The following is a 20,922-nucleotide window of genomic DNA, read 5'->3' on the forward strand; positions in this document are numbered from 1 at the left end:
TAACTAACATCAAAACACTTTTGAGTTTCAAAGTAAAAATACCTACAATATTCTTATACGCCTACGAATTCGTCCTTACGAAAACACTGGCTTTTCTAACTTCAAAGAGTAATATACTTTGATACAAAGTTCTTTTTTCCATTTTGCCTATTTAAAGCTGACATTTCTTTCTAAGGGAGACTTTAAGTCAAAAAAAAAGGTATTTATTTTCCTCAGCTTATTAAAGCCAGTTTACATTTCAACGTTAATCTCTCTCGCCAAGCCAAACTGATCGCCAAGGTGGGATTCCCGTCTGCTAGGCTGGACCCAATTCGCACAGAGCGAGCACAGTCTTGTCCGTCTAATTGGAGGGGAATCGGAATTTTGAAAATATAAAAAACTATATGGAAAATATTATTTTATAAAAATAATGAAATTTGGATCTTACAGGCTTTGGGGGGGGGGGGGTAACAGAGGGAAGTAGGTAGGTTTAAAGGATAATACATATAAATAGAAAATAAATTATTTGAGAAATCATATATTCTCAGTTGTCCGATAAAACTTCGTGCTCGTCAGGAACCCATATAATTTAAACTTTAACGGTATTCTTAATAGGGTTGCCACAAAGCTAAATTTTCACTATTTAACATGCTTTTAAAGTATTTATTGTACGAGTAATAGGTGCAATTTTTGGCTAAATCTTTATATCTAAACCAAAATACGATATACAATTACTAACGGACACCCGGGACGTCGTCCACCTTTAGATCTCCTTAATCCTCTTACGCCCTGTCGCAAAATCTGTTCTTAGCGGAAGTATATAAACTAAACTACCTCCCTGCTAAATTTGATCTTTGTACATCAAGTGGTTTTTGACCTTTCACTTTTATATATTATTAGCCGCCGCCGCGCGGTTTCACCCGCGTGGTTCCCGTTCCCGTAGAAAAACTGGGATTATATATAACCTATAGCCTTCCTCGATAAATGGGCATCTAACACTGAAAGAATTTTTCAAATCGGACCAGTAGTTCCTGAGATTAGCGCGTTCAATCAAACAAACAAACAAACTCTTCAGCTTTATATATTAGTATAGATTAGCCGCCGCTCCGTGGTTTCACCCGCATAGTTTTCGTTCCCGTAAGATCACAGGAATTAAATATAGTCACTCACAAATAACGTGATTTTACAAATTTAGTGGTAAAAGAATTTCAGAATCGGTTCAGTAAATCCAATATCAATCCGATATAATCACGAACATTACCTGATTTTAACATTAGTATATATAAAGACATTTAAAAACATCTGCAAGGGTATTAAATCAAATGTTCTGTCTTTTTAATTTACGTGATATGAAGCAGATTATTAAATTGATCAACAAATAAAAATCTAAAAAAATATAACAATTTTCATAGATAATAATTTATTTTAATGATGAAAGAATTCATCATCATTATAATTTAAAGCTTACGCGTATTTATATGTGGAAGTAATGTATCATGCTCTACCAATCCATTTGATTGAATGTCGGAAAAACGTAAGATCAAAGTGGTGATTTCCACTTAGTTTCAAATAGGGTTGTCTTTCGGAATAGCTTAGATTCAATATCCCGACGATACGAGCTCCCTAGCGAGCTACGGTCGAATAGTTTAGCAAATAAAGTGAAGTTCAGTCGACTGTCTCAAAGACCTAAACATCCGTCTCCCATTGATTTGTTTCTTTGTAAATGTGAGAGAATTTTGTGGTATAAAAATACGAAAGTGAGATTTAATCCGTGTTTCGTAGAATACCAAGTTATTTATGTACGATAATTTAAGTAGTACTATATTTATCCAGGGAACCGCTGGATGCTGGCGGCTCGAGACCGTTGTGTTTGGAAGTCAACGCAAGAGGCCTATGTCCAGCAGTGGACGTCCATGGACTGTTGATGATAATGATGAAGTATTTTTTGTCCGCGGTATCTAATAACAGAGATCAGTCTTGGTGGATCCATAGAAGCCAAAGCCAAAATTGCTGCCAAAAACTTGGTATCCTTAATAAGGTGAAAAAGTACTTCACGCCACACCAATTGCTAACATTGTACCAAGCTCAAGTATATGGAGTATTGCAGTTATCTTTTTGACGGCTCTACCAAGTACCAGTTGGCTGCTCTGGACGGTGTGGATTGCCGAGCTAGGAGACTCATAGGCGAAGACTCACCCTTTCTGACAAAACTTCAAAGCCTTGGCCACCGTCGAAAGAATACATTTCGGAGAGTGTGCACACAAGTTATTTGAGCTCGTACCACCGTCACCTTTTTATCATCGCACTGCAAGACGCCGGGTCGGTTTCCATCCCTATGTCATTGACATCCCCAGTACTCGTACGAAGCGATTTGCTTCTTCGTTTCTTATTCGAATGGCTAGGGTATCAGAGATATATCTTATATCTCAGTGATAGCCCAATGGCCTGCCTTCGATTCGGAGGGCGTAGGTTTGAATCCGATCCGGGTCATGCATCTCCAATTTTTCAGTTATGTACGCTTTAAGAAATTAAATATCACGTGTCCTAAAGGGTTCACCGTTTGATTTGTGTGTCACGTGTCACGTAACATTTAATTTCTTTGGTCCTGCAGAATTTTCCTTAAGGAAAAACATCGTGACAATAAGTTGTCGAACACAAAACATTGCAACAGAGAAGCCGTACCTCTTTGAAGTGTTTCTCTGTTTTTGGCGATGATTTTACAACTTCCACCTTGTGGCCAACTTCAAAACGTTATTGAAAAGAATAGAATAATTAAAAAAAAAACAACGAGAGATTAAAATAGTTAAAGTAAAACCTTTTTAGAATAATTAGTAGAGTTGATCTCTCCAGGAGCCGGTCATATAAGCAATAGAATATCAGTTTTAAAGCATATATTTTCAAGTGGCAATATCATATTCTACAAGGAATATAGACTAAATTAACTTAATAAAAACACCAAAAATATCCGTGAGGTCTGCTATCACTGTTTCCGACTTTAACATAAATATACATAAGAATAGCAATAAAATATCTTCAATTATTGAAGTTACAAATTCTCTTCGTAATTATATCCAAACACCCAAAATTTTCGCTCAAATTGTTTTTTAATTAAATGTATAACTAAAAGTGATGAAAAAATGTTGGTTAATTAAAAGAATGAAAATCATTTCATCATATCACAATACGCGCGTTCGTTTTACTTTTAGTTGCCAAATAATAGGCAACTAAAAGTAAAACGAACGCGCGTTTTCACTTTTATCTTTGAATGATTTAATTTTTGTTAATTAAAAATTAGCGGACACCCGTGGCTTCGTCCGCGTGGAATTTTTCACAAATGCCGCGGGAACCATGGATTTTTCTGATATGAAAAATAGCCTATGTGTTAATCCAGGGTACTATCTATCTTTGTTGTAAATTTTAGCCAAATTCAGCCAGGTTCAGTAGTTACGGCGTTAAAGAGAAACAAACATCCACACAAAGTTTCGCGTTTATAATATTAGTAAGATAGCTCCATGAGGCTTGAGTTGGTCGCGCAGCTCATCCTCTGACGTATAGGCATCAAATCTTACAAGATATGGGGATAGTTTTCCACTTCAGTCACGGTCGCCTGGTACTAAATTATTAGAATACCAGCCGACGTCCCACAGTTTACTCACCACCCACTCGCGTAGTTCCCGTTCCCGTGAGAATACGATGATAAAATAAAGCCTATGAAAATAACCAATAACGTGGTTTTCTATTGGTAAAAGAGTTTAAAATCGGTTCAGTATACCCAGAGATTACCCCCTAAAATACCAGAAATTTTACCTCTTTATAATATTAGTATAGATAAAAAACTAATTATAATAAAAAAGTAATTAAGCATTACATACATACGAGTATGTTAATGTAATTTTGCCTATCACGGCAAAATTCGTATTTACTGATTGAAAATTTTGTTCTGAAAAAATATTATGTAAACTAAAAATAAAAAAAATATTGAGTTTTATCGGTTTTAGAAGAGGAAATTGCGGTAAGACATTTAGTATTCGCGCACAAAAGAAAACGAGGTCCTTTGTCAAAACGCCTGACGTGGCATTAGTAGGGAAAACGGGGAACCTCCAACTTTTTAAAGGCTCTTTCAACACAAATAGGGTAAGAGTGTGGAGTTCGGAAACAGTTTTTATTAGAAGCTTTTTATACAATAAATGGCCTTATAATAATTCTTCTGGTTTGTTTATAGTTGCATTTCTCACACATTTCACAAGTTGATTTGGTATCACAGATGTTGCTGCAATATCTTATAAATATAAATGCAAAGGTCACACATCACGAAATCGATTTTGCGATACGAAATCGAGTTTATAGATATTAGACGTCCGCTAAGAACGGATTTTGGAAGAGGGTTTTTAACCGACTTCAAAAAGGAGGAGGTTCTCAATTCCGAACGCACGAATTCCGTTAGTTTATTATATACGGATGCCTGAATGATTGAATGAGTACACTAAGCTAACCTTAAAAGGTATATTAGGTCATCGCGGACTATTTTGGAGATTTATTGAAGAAGAATAGTGGGATATTCCTTTATATCTCGGAGAGATTAGAAAGCGTATTCGATGAAGGCTCCTAGGCGGCTTGACTTTTCGGCAACGGCAATGGCAAAAAAAAATACGTTTGCTGTACGGGAGCCCCTTTATAGAATTTATTTTATTCTGTTTTCTAGTATTTTTTATTTTAAGTGCATCATCTGTGGAATTTTCACGGTCTGCGAGTATCACGTTTCCTGAGATACAGCTTAGTGACAGGCGGACGGACAGACGAAAACGTCCCTTTATACCTTTTGGGTACGGAACCCTAAAAACTGGAATAACTAATATAATAGAAAATAATGATACGAGAATGTAGAAAATATGTAATTATTTAAAAAAACTATCGGCGTACTGACTGGCGATGCGTGAATTTGTTTAGGTATACCTACTCGGGAACCACGTTTTGCTCTTTCAAAAAGGTACGCTCGCTCGATTCGCTGGGTCAAAAAGGTCAAGGCCCCATAAAGAAGCAGGTCGTTCGAAATTGCCGAGGAAATTCTTCAAACAACAATATTATTAAAATACCTATCCGTACGACGAAGAGTATGTATACTTGTATAGATAGCGTGGCTGGAGTATAGAGTAATTATCTATCGAATTGCATCGCACCATATTACACCAACAAAATTGTCTGTCGGTTTTGAGGGGGACGAGAAAAACTCACTATCGAAAATTTTTATTAACAAATGAATTTTGTGTAATTAACTATTAATTTGAATTACAATATACACGCGTGGAATTTTTACACATACTAATACAACTTTAACAAACACATCTTTTAATCTCGATGCTTCACTGTTCCGGCTGAAGAATCAAATTCCTTTCGTATTGTTTTTACTACAAAGTTGATACAAATGAGTCGGAAATACTTATAAATTAGACGTAATTTCATCTTTTAGTAAATTAGAAGTTGTTGACCGTTTTTTACACCATTGAACTACACTAACTGGTTAGTGTAGTTCAATGGTGTAAAAAACGTTTTTAGGGAGCTCTTTACACGACGAACACGATTACAACAATGAAAAATTCTATAGAAACTGTTTTATTAACGCGTTAGATCGTTGATCTAATACTTTGACAAAAGGGTAACGTCTAGCAATTCAGGTCCCTATCTAATTTGTCTGAAGGCTAGAGAGAATTTCACGCTCACTTTCAGCGTACGTTGGAAAATCGAACATGGCATTGACATAGTCATAGAAAGAAATGCTTTTTACATTTTTCGGAGGAAACGAATTTTTAGATTAGCTCGAGCGCGTTAGATAAGCTTAAACTTCTTATGCTGTTGAGTACCTCCACCAAGAATGAGCCCTCAATATTGATGGTTGAAGCATACCCATCAATATCGAAAGCTCATTCTAAAGGGTAAGGAAAAAAAATACTTTGTGAATACTCAACCAGCAGGCTAAGTGCTGAATAATTAATCTTTGACTTATGCTAGTTAACATAAACTAAATTAAGCCCTTATTCGCACGAGAGTTTTTATAACGGACGTCAAAAAAGCTTTCATATAAAGTATGAAGTTAAATGAAGGTCTATTCCCAACGCCTAAATATGAAACGTCCGTAAAAAGCTCACGTGCGAATGAGAGCTTAGATTCTGTATAAAAATATCATCCACTGCTTACTGCCACGCAGTAGGTAAATGTCATTTTGTCAATCGCTACAATTTTTTTTTAATAGGTTGATAATAAAGACTAAAATAGTGAATACCACATGTACGTCAAATAAGGTTAAGCGGAAAGCCGGGACTTCGTGAGCGTTAAACTCGATGTAACTTTCAACTACCCCTACCCTACCCTTACCTTACTCCTACCCTACCTGTACCCTACCTCTACTCTACGCCTACCTGAAACCTACCCTACCCCTACCTTTTTTTATTTTTTTCTGTTAAAAGAACCTTCTCCTGACAATAACAAACACATCAAAATTAATGACAAAATAGTGTAATCAGTATAGCCGTTCACGCATGATCGCGTGACCAAGGGATATATGGATTCATTTATATATAATTATATAGATAACTAAAAGTGTGCATTCCGAACATCTAATGCTTTTAACGTTACCTAAACAAATAGGAGGGTTACAATGTTGTCCTTGTATTTCTGTTACGAGCCACGAGCGTGATTTTTTTAAGGAAATGATGCGTGTTGTTTTCTGACGAATTGTGTATTTTTTATGTTACATTTTTTTTTTATTTTTTACAAGTTAGCCCTTGATTACAATCTCACCTGATGGTAAGTGATGATGCAATCTAAGATGGAAGCGGCCTAACTTGTTAGGAGGAGGACGAAAATCCACACCCCTTTCGGTTTCTACACGACATCGTACCGGAACGCTAAATCGCTTGGCGGTACGTCTTTGTCGGTAGGGTGGTAACTAGCCACGGCCAAAGCCTCCCACCAGCTAGACCTGGACCAATGAAGAAAACGTCAATTGGCCCAGCTGGGGATCGAACCCAGGACCTCTGTCTTGTAAATCTACCGCGCTCACCACTGCGCCACGGAGGTCGACATTTTAAAAATTGGCTCAATCCACCCACTACCCAATCGGCAAAGGCGTACCATGCAATTCAACGTTCCGGTACGATGCCGCGTAGAATCCTTCAAAGTTGTCGGCGAAATGAACTAGTACCTTTTATGAGTAAAGTTTCCATTACAGGCTATATCGTCAATTTAAATCAGGTTGACTTGTCTTTGACTAAAAAAGCGGATTTTTCGCCCTATACAATACCGGAGAAATACGAGTAAAAGAATCTCGTAAATTCGCCGGCCATCAGCTGCCCATTGTTGTGCCACTACAAACCGCAAAAATTTATTCTGTGCCGTAGTATATTGTCAGTGTAGTGTGAATAAATAACGTATAGATGTATAGCTTGCTATAGCCAGACCTACCTCATTTTAGAAGGGCTGAAAGTTTCTCAGACCTTGCTTTGTAGCAAAGAACACTTGCGAGCATCATAACAATTATTTAAGTAGTCGTACAATTCAGTTTTTCACTAATCATGTGGCAACAATGACAGATATTTATTGGATAAAAAATAAAAAGAACCAAGCCTATGAGTTCATTAAAAATTTCAGCCAAATCCATTCAGTAGTTTTTGCGTGAAATAGTAAAAACATCTATCATCGTAATATAAACATTGTTTAAAATTTAGTGAGTCTCACGGAAACATTTTATTAGCTATTTTTATTTATATTTTAAAATTGTTTTAGCAACGCAAATACCATATTTGTTACTTACAATAAGGAGGCAAAACCGTAACGTATATGGTGACAACATACGTCATACTTTGACAGCCTTTTCAAATGACTTTTTCGCCAAACCCGTCATCATAAAATATGTACGTTCCCGATTTAAGCCGTTTTTACTAGCAAAATCTGTGTTTTTATTGACCCTTACAAAGTGAATATTGGCGACGCAAATTAATTATTATAATATTTGAAAAGTAAATCCCGACCTTATTTATTAATTTATTCCGTTATTTGCCCGGTCAGTTTCATCATTATCATTATCATCATCATATCAGCCAATGGACGTCCACTGCAGGACATAGGCCTTTTGTAGGGACTTCCAAACATCACGGTACTGAGCCACCTGCATCCAGCGAAGACTTTTGTCTTCAGGCACTGAGGAATTTTGGACGAAAAGATGTCGCGTTTCCCAAATACAGTCCAGCCGATTTGGATTCGGCGGTTCACCTCTTTCTCGAATTTGGATCCTCACCTACCTAACTGGATCATATGTCCAAGGCATATGTATTCGTCTACAATTTCGAGTGCAGTGTTCTCAATTTTAACTGGGTGGAGCGATACATGAGCATTACACATTATTTTTGTTTTGGCCATGTTCATTTTCAGACCCACCTGTTGAGAAACGCTGCTGAGGTCATTGAGCATGGTGCTAAGGTCATCCAGAGTCTGTGCCATGATGACTACATCGTCCGCGAACCGTAGTTGAGTGATGTGAACGCCATTGATGTTGATGCGTAGTCCGTCCCAGTCCGGAAGCTTAAAGACGTCCTCCAGTGCGGAGGTAAATAGTTTTGGAGAGATTACTTCTCCCTGACGTACTCCTCACCGCAACAGGATTGGCCTCGTAGTCTTATCCTGTGTACGGATTGACATAATGGCGTTTTCGTACAAGCACTTCAACGCTTAGATGTAGTCAATTCGGCATCTCTGCAATGACCTTAGCACAGCCCAGGTTTTCACCGAATCGAAAGCTTTCTCATAGTCCACAAGCGCTACGCAAAGTGGCTGGTTATACTCCTGAGTCTGCTGTATAACCTGCCGCAGAGTATGAATGTGGTCTATGGTACTAAAGCCTTGCATACCTTTGCCTTTGCCTTGCGTCCCAAAAGCTGACTTTCGTCGATTATTTCTGTCTTTTTTTCGTTCGTTACATTAGGTTTTTCATCAAAAGTCAGTAAAAACCGTTCCATGCGAGGTATAAGCTATTTCTTCTTTCTATTAAGTCAAACGGCTAAATTTACAATTTTCTATTGCATAGTTATTTCTAATTGTTGGTCTTTTCTGTTTTATGTCTAATAGCTTAAAATGGAAAGTTTGATATAAGGTAAAAACCTTCAAACATTCCATTTTAACCTCATCCCCTCATTTCAATCAGAACGAAATAAATCTTTTCTTACTTATTAGAAATCACTTCAATTTCTAATAAGTAAGAAAAGATTTATTTCGTTCTGATTAAAATGGAACATTTACTCTGTACCACAAAGTGAACAGTAATAGAGAAACATTTAATGCAGAAATTATTGTAAATATTGAGTTATTGGACATTTGATATAATAAACCTTTTGAAGTCTTTTCGAAGTTGGAAATACAATTTATTTTATAAAGCCATATTTCTCGTTTTATACAGAAAAAGTATAAGTATTCCCTAGGGAAGCTCCTACGCTCTGGATGGATAAGCAGTGAGGTATGTAATGTTTATCATATTTTTTCCATCTTTTTGAGTAAATGAGTTAAGGTTTTATTGCGGTGATCTCACCTGATGTTAAGTTACAATATAATAAAATAACGTTTCACCAGTACCTTGGTGACCTACCACGATCGAATCGATTAGACTGTTATTTATTTAGGAACATATCAGCCAATGTCGTTCAATGACGTGATGTCTGGAAGTCAAAAGGCTTATATCCTGCATATAATGTTGTTTGTACGCTCATACAAATCTAACGATCAGCGAATCAACGACGTCATTAATTCGTGCCATTTTATATGGGGCGTTTTTCAGGGATCATTAGTAGTGCCGAAAATCTGACCATTTAAATCCCTGTAACTCCAAAAGTAATAATCGCAAATATCCTGTTACTTTGACAAAATTGCTTTACTATTAGCATACTCCTAAATAAATACAAATTAAAAAAAAACTGTCATCATTCCTATTGGCGTTAAGCACGGCCTCCGCGACTTTGTATTGCCATATCCTCCTCGACTTAATCTCGGCGTGGTCTACTAGTTTTGTCTTTCATAAAGTACCCTGATTTTTAATAACCAATGACATGGAGTTCATTTTTTGTTTGAACACCCATACAAATTTTGCAGCAGCTGAAAAATTGATCCTTTTAATCCCTGTAGTTCCGAAAGTAATGATAGCAGATACCTTTTTCTTCTACAAAATTGCTTTGCTATTAGCACATTCTTAAATTATATGCAATTTAAAAACTTTCAAAATCCTTATTGGCCTACACTTGCCTAATAGGAGCATATTAAGTTGTCAAATTTTCAGGCTTTCTAAAGTGAGGTATGTTTGGCTACCGCAGGATTTCTGGAACGCTAAATCGCTTGGCGGTACGTATTTGCCGGTAGGGTGGTAACTAGCCACGGCTGAAGGTTCCTACTAGCTAAAGGCTCTCGGCTCATAAGTAGTAGAGACAAACATTGAAGACGATACTTGAGTTTTGTATTGGTAGGCTTAATATTAGCCCTATTATTATTGAATAGAAAGAAAGAATGAAAAGACGTTTATTATAATGGTACGTATATTTTTGGTATATATTTGTCAATAGGGTAATAGGGCTACTTAAAGCTATTGAAAGTTCCCATACAATGCCGTCTAGAAACACTCAGCTAAATAACAAGGGATCAACTTCCCACGCGCTCTATAATCTTAGAGATTCGACATCAAGTGAGATCACATTCAAACTACGAGTATATCTTATCATTTGCATGTGGCTGGCATATAATATAAATCTGTATTATATCTTAAACCAGCAATTCATTATCTTTAGTTTTATATAATAAAATATCATTGATAATAAGCGTCAGATATATATATCTATATAGGCTATATAGGCTCAGAAAACGCAATATACAAGAAAAATAACATGTTTTCAAAAGCGCTATCTCGTAAGGTTATAATGGTGTCCTAATATAGATAAATATAATACATATTGAAACCTAACAAATGCACAAGATCGCTATATCGTTCTTTCTAAAGATCTTTCTTTGTTTTCTTTCTTTATAACTTGGTCAGCTAGATATAAAGGGCGGTTTCAGATTGGCTTTCATACGATCGTATTCGAGATCGTTTTTGGTCGCCCGCCTCAACGCCCGCTTTTTGCCAAATTTGCAACTTATACGAGAATTGATGCAATTATTATTATTAGTTCGTACAAGCGCGTCATCTCTTGTATAGTATCCAAGAAACTAACTTACTTAATTACCAGCAAGCTAATTTACTATCTTTAACCTATGCTAGTTAAGAGATTCTATGTAACAAACGTCAGCCGGTGCTTACTAGTCATTACTGGTAGATATCCCTTTGATGATTATTTTAATCTATACTAATATTATAAAGCTGAAGAGTTTGTTTATTTGTTTGTTTGATTGAACGCGCTAATCTCAGGAACTACTGGTCCGATTTGAAAAATTCTTTCAGTGTGAGATAGCCCATTTATCGAGAAAGGCTATAGGCTATATATTGTCCCCGTATTCCTACGGGGACGGGAACTACGCGGGTGAAACCGCGCGACGTCTACTAGTAGGTCGATATGAATACCAAAACGAACTCATCAGGTTTCGCAAAATGTAGAATATATAATTATATAGCTACGCGCAGAAAAAAGGCTAATCTGAAATGACTTACCTTTCCGTCACTTTTGCGAAATGCGTCATATATGCGCCAGATTAGATCAGGTCCGGCACAGCTGCTCTCTTTTATGACTTCAAAATACTGCATAATCGGATTGTTTTCGAGCAACGATGGACTTTTGCTCGTGGCATTGGTCAGCTTGGATATTATAGCCGACATCCTGTTGATGAATCTGTTTGCCGGGACAGCTTCGGCTTGTTGTTCGCGGTTGCTGTCTGAAAAGAAACAGATAGGTTAGATCAGTGATTCCCAAAGTGGTCTATGTCAGCGAAAAAAAAATATCTATTAAATGAAAATGGTTTCCATGATAGTGGACCATAACACATATACCGATAGTACCTATTTTTTTACATCACATTATCTTATAATATCAAAACATACCTATACATTATTATAAAAGTAAATATGAAGTAAAAAAAATATTATATATGTTTATAAAATTGTGTAAGTTGTAGGATACAGAAAATCAATACATGGCAAGGGGTCTACGACACAAAAAAGTTTGGGAAACTCTGGGTTAGATTGAGGCCTTAAACATTGCGGGAAAGATGTATCGAACCTCTTAAAAGCTGGGTATCTTTGCTCGAAATAATCTCTTTAAAACTCGCGAGAAAGTTGGAATGGCGACCCCGCGTTGGAAATTGCAGTGTTAGTCGATCCGCCCTAGACGAACTAAAAACATTACTTTTACATTTCCCGACGATTGGAATGGGAATATTGGTCATATATAAAAAAGATACGGCAAATATTATAAAAAAAAGAAAAAAAAATTATACGATGCGCAAGAGTCAGTGGATGCAAGCGGCTAAGATTTTATGTTTGAAAGTTCAAAAACAAAGGGCAATGGCAAAATTATGTGATGATGATGATTATTACGAGAAAGTTAGCACGTAATATGTTTATTGTACATAACGATTAAATTTTTAATGTTGAGGTCATGGGTTCGAGTCTTGGGTCAGGCTATAAAATATTGAGATTTCAAATAAATTCTTGGTACTAGCCTGAAGTTGGAAAATTGGTGATTTGTATACATCTGTGCAACGGAAAGCCATGCCATTGTTTGTTCACATTTCGATAGTGCTCGTAACAGAGTCGAAAACATTATCACCTTAAGCCCGCCAGCCCGCATTTAACCAGCGTGATGGGTCTAAGCACCGCACCTACTCTCAGACCTGGCCTAGTACATGCCAATGACGAACCCTCGTAACATTATTGACGTGACAACGTCTTATAAATTGGTTTGCCGGGTGACACTTCAAGAAACTGCGTTACGCTCCGCTCACGTTATGCGCTCACAATGAGAGCGAGTGAATAAAATTTTGTTAATATGAAATTCAGTGCGAGATTCTTTGTATAAATTAATGTTTTAAATATAATTCTTTGTATAAATAAATGTTTTAAATTGTTACTATTATTTCATCCTTCTTCCTACTATACGAATGAATATTCACATTAAAATTATTTTACCACTCAAAGTCGTTGTCACGTAAAACTTTCGCCCGTATACCGACTTTACAGGCAACCAATTTTTTTTTTTACCAAAACATTTCATCATATTAATGTAGTAAAAAAGAATGATAATATATTATGAATAAAATATATTTTGAATTTGACTTTGACTTTGAACCATTGTTGTATACGTTCTTGTTTGCAACAACAGTGACACAAGTTTTGTCGACTTTGTATTATGCAAACAAGTATCAACATTCAACAGGTATTGTGCGGAGTTTCCAAGAACATTCCGCTTCACACGTTTTCCCTTTGGAATGTCGACCGAGGCGCGCGAGCTTTTTGACATGTCATGTTACATTATTTTCAGTACTTGCTTGAAAAATAAATGTGATATTATTTTACGTACATTATATTATTATAAAGAGGTAAGGTTTGTGATATTTTAGGAGGATCATACTCGATACATCATATTCTATACATCTTTGGATCTTTTGAAAAATCTTTTACCCACGTTAGAGATATTTTATTCCCGTATTCTTTTGGGTACAGGAATTACACGGGTAGCGGCTGGTACTTTAAACAAACCAAAATGTTGTATAGAATGTTACAACTAACATTTTGATACCAATTTTACATTATCGTACTAACACTTTTGGGTTTTGCCACCCGTCTAAATTTACCAGTTTATGCATTGGACATATCTATGTTACTGAATCTAAAAAACAGTCTTGTCTGTTTGTGCTTTAAACTGAACTAAGGACGGCCTCCGTGGCACAGTAGTATGCGCGGTGGATTTCCAAGACGGAAGTCCTGAGTTCGATCCCCGGCTGGGCCGATTGAGGTTTTCTTAATTGGTCCAGGTCTGGCTGGTGAGAGGCTTCGGCCGTGGCTAGTTACCACCCTACCGACAAAGACGTACCGCCAAGCGATTTAGCGTTCCGGTACGATGTCGTGTAGAAACCGAAAGGGGTGTGAATTTTCTTCCTCCTCCTAACAAGTTATCCCGCTTCCATCATAGACTGCATCATCACTTACCATCAGGTGTGATTGTAGTCAAGGGCTACCTTGTAAAGAATAAAAAATTAAAAAAAAAAAAAAGGAACGGTGTAAACAAGTCCAAAATCCCTTTATTTCAATTGGGCTAAGTTTGCAAGCACTTTTGAATTGTCCAGTAATGTCATTATTTAATGGTGGTAAGTAAAGTCGGAAACTTAAAATTAAAGTTACGAGGGATCCAAACACGCTTTGGTCCTAAAGAGTATGTATGCGTGTATCTGTGTCTGTAGTAGTAATGAATTCAAATTATGATAATGATTTAATCACTGTGATATTATATTCACGACAAATTTAATTCGAATCCATTAGATAGATTAAAGATTTCTTCATATACTAGATTGAATAATAAAACGAGAATAATGTTTGCTAATAAATGTAAAACGCGTTGAAGAATGCGTAGTTTAAATACCGATCAATGTAGTCTATCGACGACTGCAAGCGATTGAGAAATTATCTTATCTAAATTGCTCCAGAGCTAGAAATTTCCTGTAGCTCGAGCGTACCGCCACGGCTAGTTACCTATCAACGACGTCGTAGCGCCAAGTAACTTAATATTTTATTTCAAAGCCGTGCCGTAAGTTGGTTATCTGTAAATAGCTGCCTACCGATTGATGGGTTTTAAAGCCTATAATCATTATACACTTTAATAGTAGAATATGAAATAATTGCGTAATGAGGGCCATTAAACCCCGAGTGCATTTTTTAAAAGAAAAACGAGAGCTTTTATGCTAAATGCCCGCTTCATACTCTACTTTGCAATCAATTTGTCATGCAATTTATGATTACACTTTCTAATATATCAGGTGGATTTTAAACTTATTTCGTGGTTGTTCATTATGAATGATATTTAAACGGGTACATACCACGATAAAACGACGAGATTTTTATTGTCGATATTTCGACCCAGTTGCAAGGATCGTGGTCACGACGGGACTCATGTCCGGGACGGGACGGGAGTCCCGTCGTGACCACGATCCATGCAACTGGGTCGAAATATCGACAATAAAAATCTCGTCGTTTTATCGTGGTATGTACCCGTTTAAATATCATTCATAATATCAGGTGGAGTTTTTTTCAATATTAGAGATATAGTCAGTAATTTCGCATAAAATAACAAGTGAAGTATTTATCCAATTAATCGATTTTGCCAACAAAAGAAATGATATTTCATAAGTGGCCTCAAATGGTTCGTGTAATTTTGTTTACGCTTTGTTTTCAGCCGTTCTCTCTAATTCGGCGCTATTTCGCTCGTCACCATAAATTAGTAATTATATCAACATTGTAATTCCTAAATTCAGCATAACATGCATTGCACATCAAATTTTTACCGTGTTTTTCCCGACGGGAAATGGCAAAGGCACTACACCGTACATTTTGTAGGTACGTTATCTTCAACGCCAATCATTCCATACATGAATAGAGCACGATGAATAGAGCACCAACAAAACATCACGAAATTTCTAAAAATCTCTGCCTCAGTTCAATAAAGGTATTTCAACTTATAAAAAGAATATTACTCGTAGAGGCGTAGGGTTTATAGGGCTCCTCGTAGGGCTTGTAGACTCGTAAGCTAGTAGACTCGTAATAGAAATGAAATGAAACGAAACGAAACGAAAAGAAACGAAATGAAGTGAAATTTATTCGCCTAATGCACGTATACAAATGTTGTTTTAGGGCGTAAGGTAACAGTATTGGCTGACTGTGAGGTCCGATATTTTTTTTACACTTCAAGCCTTAGGTACTTTACATGAACATGATAACTTGGTGGGTGAAATTAAGTAATCTTTTTTATAAGCTTTTCAAAAACGGTGGTAGTTTTGTAGCGGCTTCCGTAACTACAAACATTAAGTGCGACGATAAAGAACTGAATGCATTAACTTCCAAGTCTTATTTTTTTATAATAACTCTAGGAAATAGTTGACGTAAGCTTTTCAACTCGTACCAAGTTAATTGTAGTTTGAATACAAAAAAACTTTCTTAAATAAAAGTTTTGAGAGACCGGCAGACAAGATAATTACATTCAAAACGTTATAAAATACATTAAGCATGTATTTTATAATACACTGTTATATATTCGAAAGTAGTACGCCTAGGTAGTATTTTCGTAAGTAAGTGTAAAATAAGTACTTTAAGAATTTATATTGCGATATTTAACTTGAAATTAAATAATTTATACGAGTATTCTCAGAAAATATTTACAATTCTGTTCGCTAATTAAGTGAACTTGGCAAAGAAGTTTTGAAACGGAGACTTTTCGGTATAATATATTAATTTAAAACTCTTAGATTAAGAGATCACTTTTGTGTCTGCCGCTTCAAAGAATTAAGATGAGATGATAAGACGATGTACATCACTTAACTTTTATATTCAACAAGTTAGCCCTTACTACAATCTCACCTCATGGTAAGTGATTATGTAATCTATTATGGAAGCGGGCTAACTTGTTAGGAGTATGATGAAAGTTCACAAAGAAAACGATATCGTACCGGAAAGCTAAATCACTTGGCGGTACGTCTTAAGGTACGGTGATAAATAGCCACAGCCGAAGCTTTCCACCAGCCAGACCTGGACCAATTAAGAAAACCTCAATCCGCCCAGCCGGGAATCGAAACCAAGACCTCCGTCATATAAATCCACGGCGCATATAACTACGCCAAGGAGGTTGTCAAAAATAGATGATAGCACAATAACGTTTTAAAGCTTTGATATTCAGCGGAGCATTAAAGTGTAAATTAAGTTATTTTATTTAAATGCAGTCTTCGTCTATTATTATTAAAAATTTACATTATTCGTTATTAAACATCAGCTGGCCTATTCACTAATATCGTAGGCCTTCGGTCCAATGTATTGTTACTAAACATCAACTAGCCTATTCACTAATTTGATCTTCATTAACAATCTATTAAAATAAAAATCAAATCAAATAACCACCGCATTTTTCGTATTCCGTAAAGCCCAGTGTTAACAAAAATCACAATGTGAACTGGACAATGTCATACCTACTCCATGATATACTCCACTAGTAGGAACTCACACTCACACACGTAGTCATTTATTAACTGTAATCTCAATTGGAAAAATCGTGTAGGTCCTCTAACATGCGTCAAAGTTAGTGAATTGGTCTGCAGGTCAAATAACAGTCAAGGGCTTGTCATTGATTACAAAAATGAAATACGTTCGTTTGTTCAAATAAAAATAGTAAATTTGTTACGTCCTTTTTGAACAAATGAAATTAATGCCTCGCGCGTTTACTGAACGTGAAAAATGGTTCCCGCTTTTACATTGTACTCGACGCGTTTTCATTTTTCAATTAAGATTTTTAAGCCTTTTAACTCAATTCAAAAGGAGTTTCTCAATTTCACTACGTATTTTTTTGCTTGTGTTCTGTTATGGTTGGCACGTGTAACGGTATGGTTAGCAAGTAATTCAATAACTGTGACATTAATTATTACAGTAAGACAAGCAAATGCCCCGTGGTTTCACCGCGTAGTTCCCGTTCCCGTAATAATACGGATATGAAATATATTTACTTACAATTCGTAAAAAAATTTCAAATTCGGTTTAGTAGGTTTTTTTTTTATTCTTTACAAGTTAGCCCTTGACTGATGCAATCTAAGATGGAAGCGGGCTAACTTGTTAGGAGGAGGATGAAAATCCACACTCCTTTCGGTTTCTACACGACATCGTACCGGAACGCTAAATCGCTTGGCGGTATGTCTTTGTCGGTAGGGTGGTAACTAGCCATGGCCTAAGCCTCCCACCAGCCAGACCTGGACCAATTAAGAAAATCTCAATCTGCCCAGCCGGGGATCGAACCCAGGACCTCCGTTTTGTAAATCCACCGCGCATACCACTGCGCCACGGAGGTCGTCAAAAATTACGACCTAAACGACAACTTCACACAACTCTCTAGACTACTAAGTATAGGATAGTAGGCGCCCATCACTTTCATTAATATAGAATTCGTCAAATAATCATAGACCGTAGTACCGCTCAGAAATTACAATTCTATTTCTCCTGATCAGTACTTTACGTTGGTTGAAAAGTAGATACTAAAGGTAAAACAAGTTAAAAATGAAGTAACGAACCATAGTACAAAGAAGAAGAACACAAAGGTCTTAAGCTTAGCTGAGATCTCTGCCCGGCAACCGTAGGATTAGGAAATATGAGGACAAAAGTCTTATACAAAAAAAAAACTCATACGTTTATGTATTTAACGTTTTAAAATAAAGTACACTCAGGATAATGCGGGTTGGCGGCGTTGGGATAATAACGCTGGACTCTGTAACGATCGCTATCATTATGTTAATACATATTTAACGAACGGTTTAAAGTGCTCTCCGGCGGCGTAACAACTTCAACCTTCTAACTAATGCTAGGCACCCACGGTCCAATATAACTATATGCCTGCAGCGCTCCCGGCATGACATCCGGTAAAACATATCGTGTACGGCACTTGAAGCAAATATCGCGACCAACACACGATAAGTTTCACCGGACATCATGCCGGGCATGTGGGCATATCGTATGACCGTGGAGGTTAGCCGCTGGGCCAACAAAAGCAGTAAAAGTTGTAACCTATTTTGTAGTGTAAGTTTTACGGTAAACAGAAAAACCGTTTTACGTAAAACAACACTATTTTTAGATTTACAAAAGTATAAAACGGTTTTTCCAAGTTGTTATGGTATTTATTTATCTATACTAATATTATAAAGCTGAAAAGTTTGGTTGTTTGTTTATTTGTTTGATTGAACGCGCTAATCTCTGGAACTACTGGTCCGATTTGAAAACTTCTTTCAGTGTTAGATAGCCCATTTATCGAGGAAGGCTATAGGCTATATATTAATTCCTGTATTCCTACGGGAACGGGATCCACGCGGGTGAAACCGCGCGGCGCCAGCTAGTAACAAATAAGTATGATTTTTCAAGATAACGTATTTCGCGAATTAGCTTTACGTATTTGGCCATCTACAGTTCGTGCGCTGTAGCATGGTGCGGTTAACAGTTTATTTTACTCTTGAAATTTTGCCTTGATTCACAATAACAGTATTCTGAGCTTCATACAGGCAACTGTCACCCGCACCGTGATACAGCGCACTAACTGTAAGAAGTCTAACCTATAGTTGCCAAAAGTATTATTGATGATTATTTAGGCTCGACTGCACGTTTACTTTTACTAATACCTCCACGTGGAATTGCATCAGTAATCGGTTAGCATAACATCAATTAGCAGAAAACTTTAATAGGTGATATATCACCGGAACGTGCCGGTTACTCCCGAGTTCGCGACAGTTTAATATTTGTTGTTGGGTTTTCACACACAACATGGAAATTTACTTGCAAACAGGGACTCACTTGCACGTAACACTCATGTTGTTCTTACATCGGCAATATGACACGTTGTCACGTTCTTAGATTTATAAATATTTGTTTTTTTTTTTATAGAGAGCAGAGCCTGTGACCATGTGGCACGTAGAATCTCTTTCTACAAACGCTAACGATTCGAAAATTAAAAAATTGTATGGGAATGACATTCACTATCTACAGGTCACGTGATCAAGTTTTCGATCGGATCTGTAATTCCCATACATTTTGTTAGTTTTCGAAGCGTCAGCGTGTGTAGAAAGAGAACCGACGTGCCTCATGATTAAGGCCCCTGACCCGGCCTGGGCAAGAACCCAGAAATGAATTATAGAACCGACGTGCCTCATGACTAAGGCCCCTGACCTGGCCTGACTAAAACCCAGAAATGAATTATAAGTTTTGTACAGTTTTGCGGTGATCAAAAGAATAGTTCTACTACTTAAATAGCCGTGTTCATAATCCACCGTGTTCATAATGAAATAATCTTTATATTAACTTTACTTTAATTCATTAACCAAACCAGTGCTATTTACAAGTATTGTTTTACCTGTACCTGCCTAGCTAAGAGTTGTGACGGGAATCACATGGCTTCATACTCCCGCTCGCTCGATTGGTATAGAATTATTAAAAACAAAATTTAATTGTTGATTAAACATTCTAAACTGAGTTTTTAGTCAAAATTGGCAATATATTTATTGACATATTTTCATCCAATGCCCAGCTATTATTATATAATATAGTTAAATATAAATGCGAAAGGTTTTTTTTACATCATTCATCACGAAATCACGAAAACTGCTTGATGTACAATGCTGAAATTTGGGAGGATTAGTTTATAGTTAATAGGTATCCACTAAGTACGGATTTTGCCATAGGGCCGGATTAAAGAGGTTTCAGAGCAGATGAAGTCGCGGGCGTCCGCTAGTATATTACAGTTATTATAATAGCTTTAGGTAGTTAATATAGATTAATAACTATGAAATTAAAAATGAAAATAACTATGTCGATTTTGGTACTATGAACTTATATATATATATAAGCTCGGTGATGGTCGTCTTACAAGTTTATATTTGGATCCTGTACTTTAACACGCGATTCGTACTTTACTTTTCACCACAACACACAACCTATAAATATAAAATGAATCCATATAGGGTAAGGCAGGAGTAGGGTAGGGGTAGGGTAGGGTAACGTAGGGGTAGAGTAGGGGTATTTGAAAGTCTACGTCAAGTTTCACGCGGACGAAGTCACGAACGTCCGCTAGTACTAAATAATGTTAAGCCATCGTGTGGGGAAACTAAACACTTCGCGTACCCATGACATTGACAGTAAATTGATTCGATTATCGGACGTTGCATCAGCGATGAATTTACGGCACCAATAAATCGTGA

The 20,922-nt window shown here is 36.7% G+C and overlaps 1 protein-coding gene across 1 annotated transcript in view; it reads right to left on the bottom strand.

Annotated features, from left to right (window-relative positions):
- LOC112051812 (SCY1-like protein 2) overlaps nt 1-20,922 on the bottom strand; it is a gene marked incomplete in the record, with an annotated part of 207,276 nt that overhangs the window by 137,176 nt on the left and 49,178 nt on the right. The window contains 1 exon segment of the mRNA XM_052890763.1: nt 11,654-11,874. Coding sequence (XP_052746723.1) covers nt 11,654-11,818 — 165 coding nt within the window.

The sequence above is a fragment of the Bicyclus anynana genome, chromosome Z (assembly GCF_947172395.1).
Source record: "Bicyclus anynana chromosome Z, ilBicAnyn1.1, whole genome shotgun sequence".
In the NCBI taxonomy this organism is placed as follows: Eukaryota; Metazoa; Arthropoda; class Insecta; order Lepidoptera; family Nymphalidae; genus Bicyclus; species Bicyclus anynana.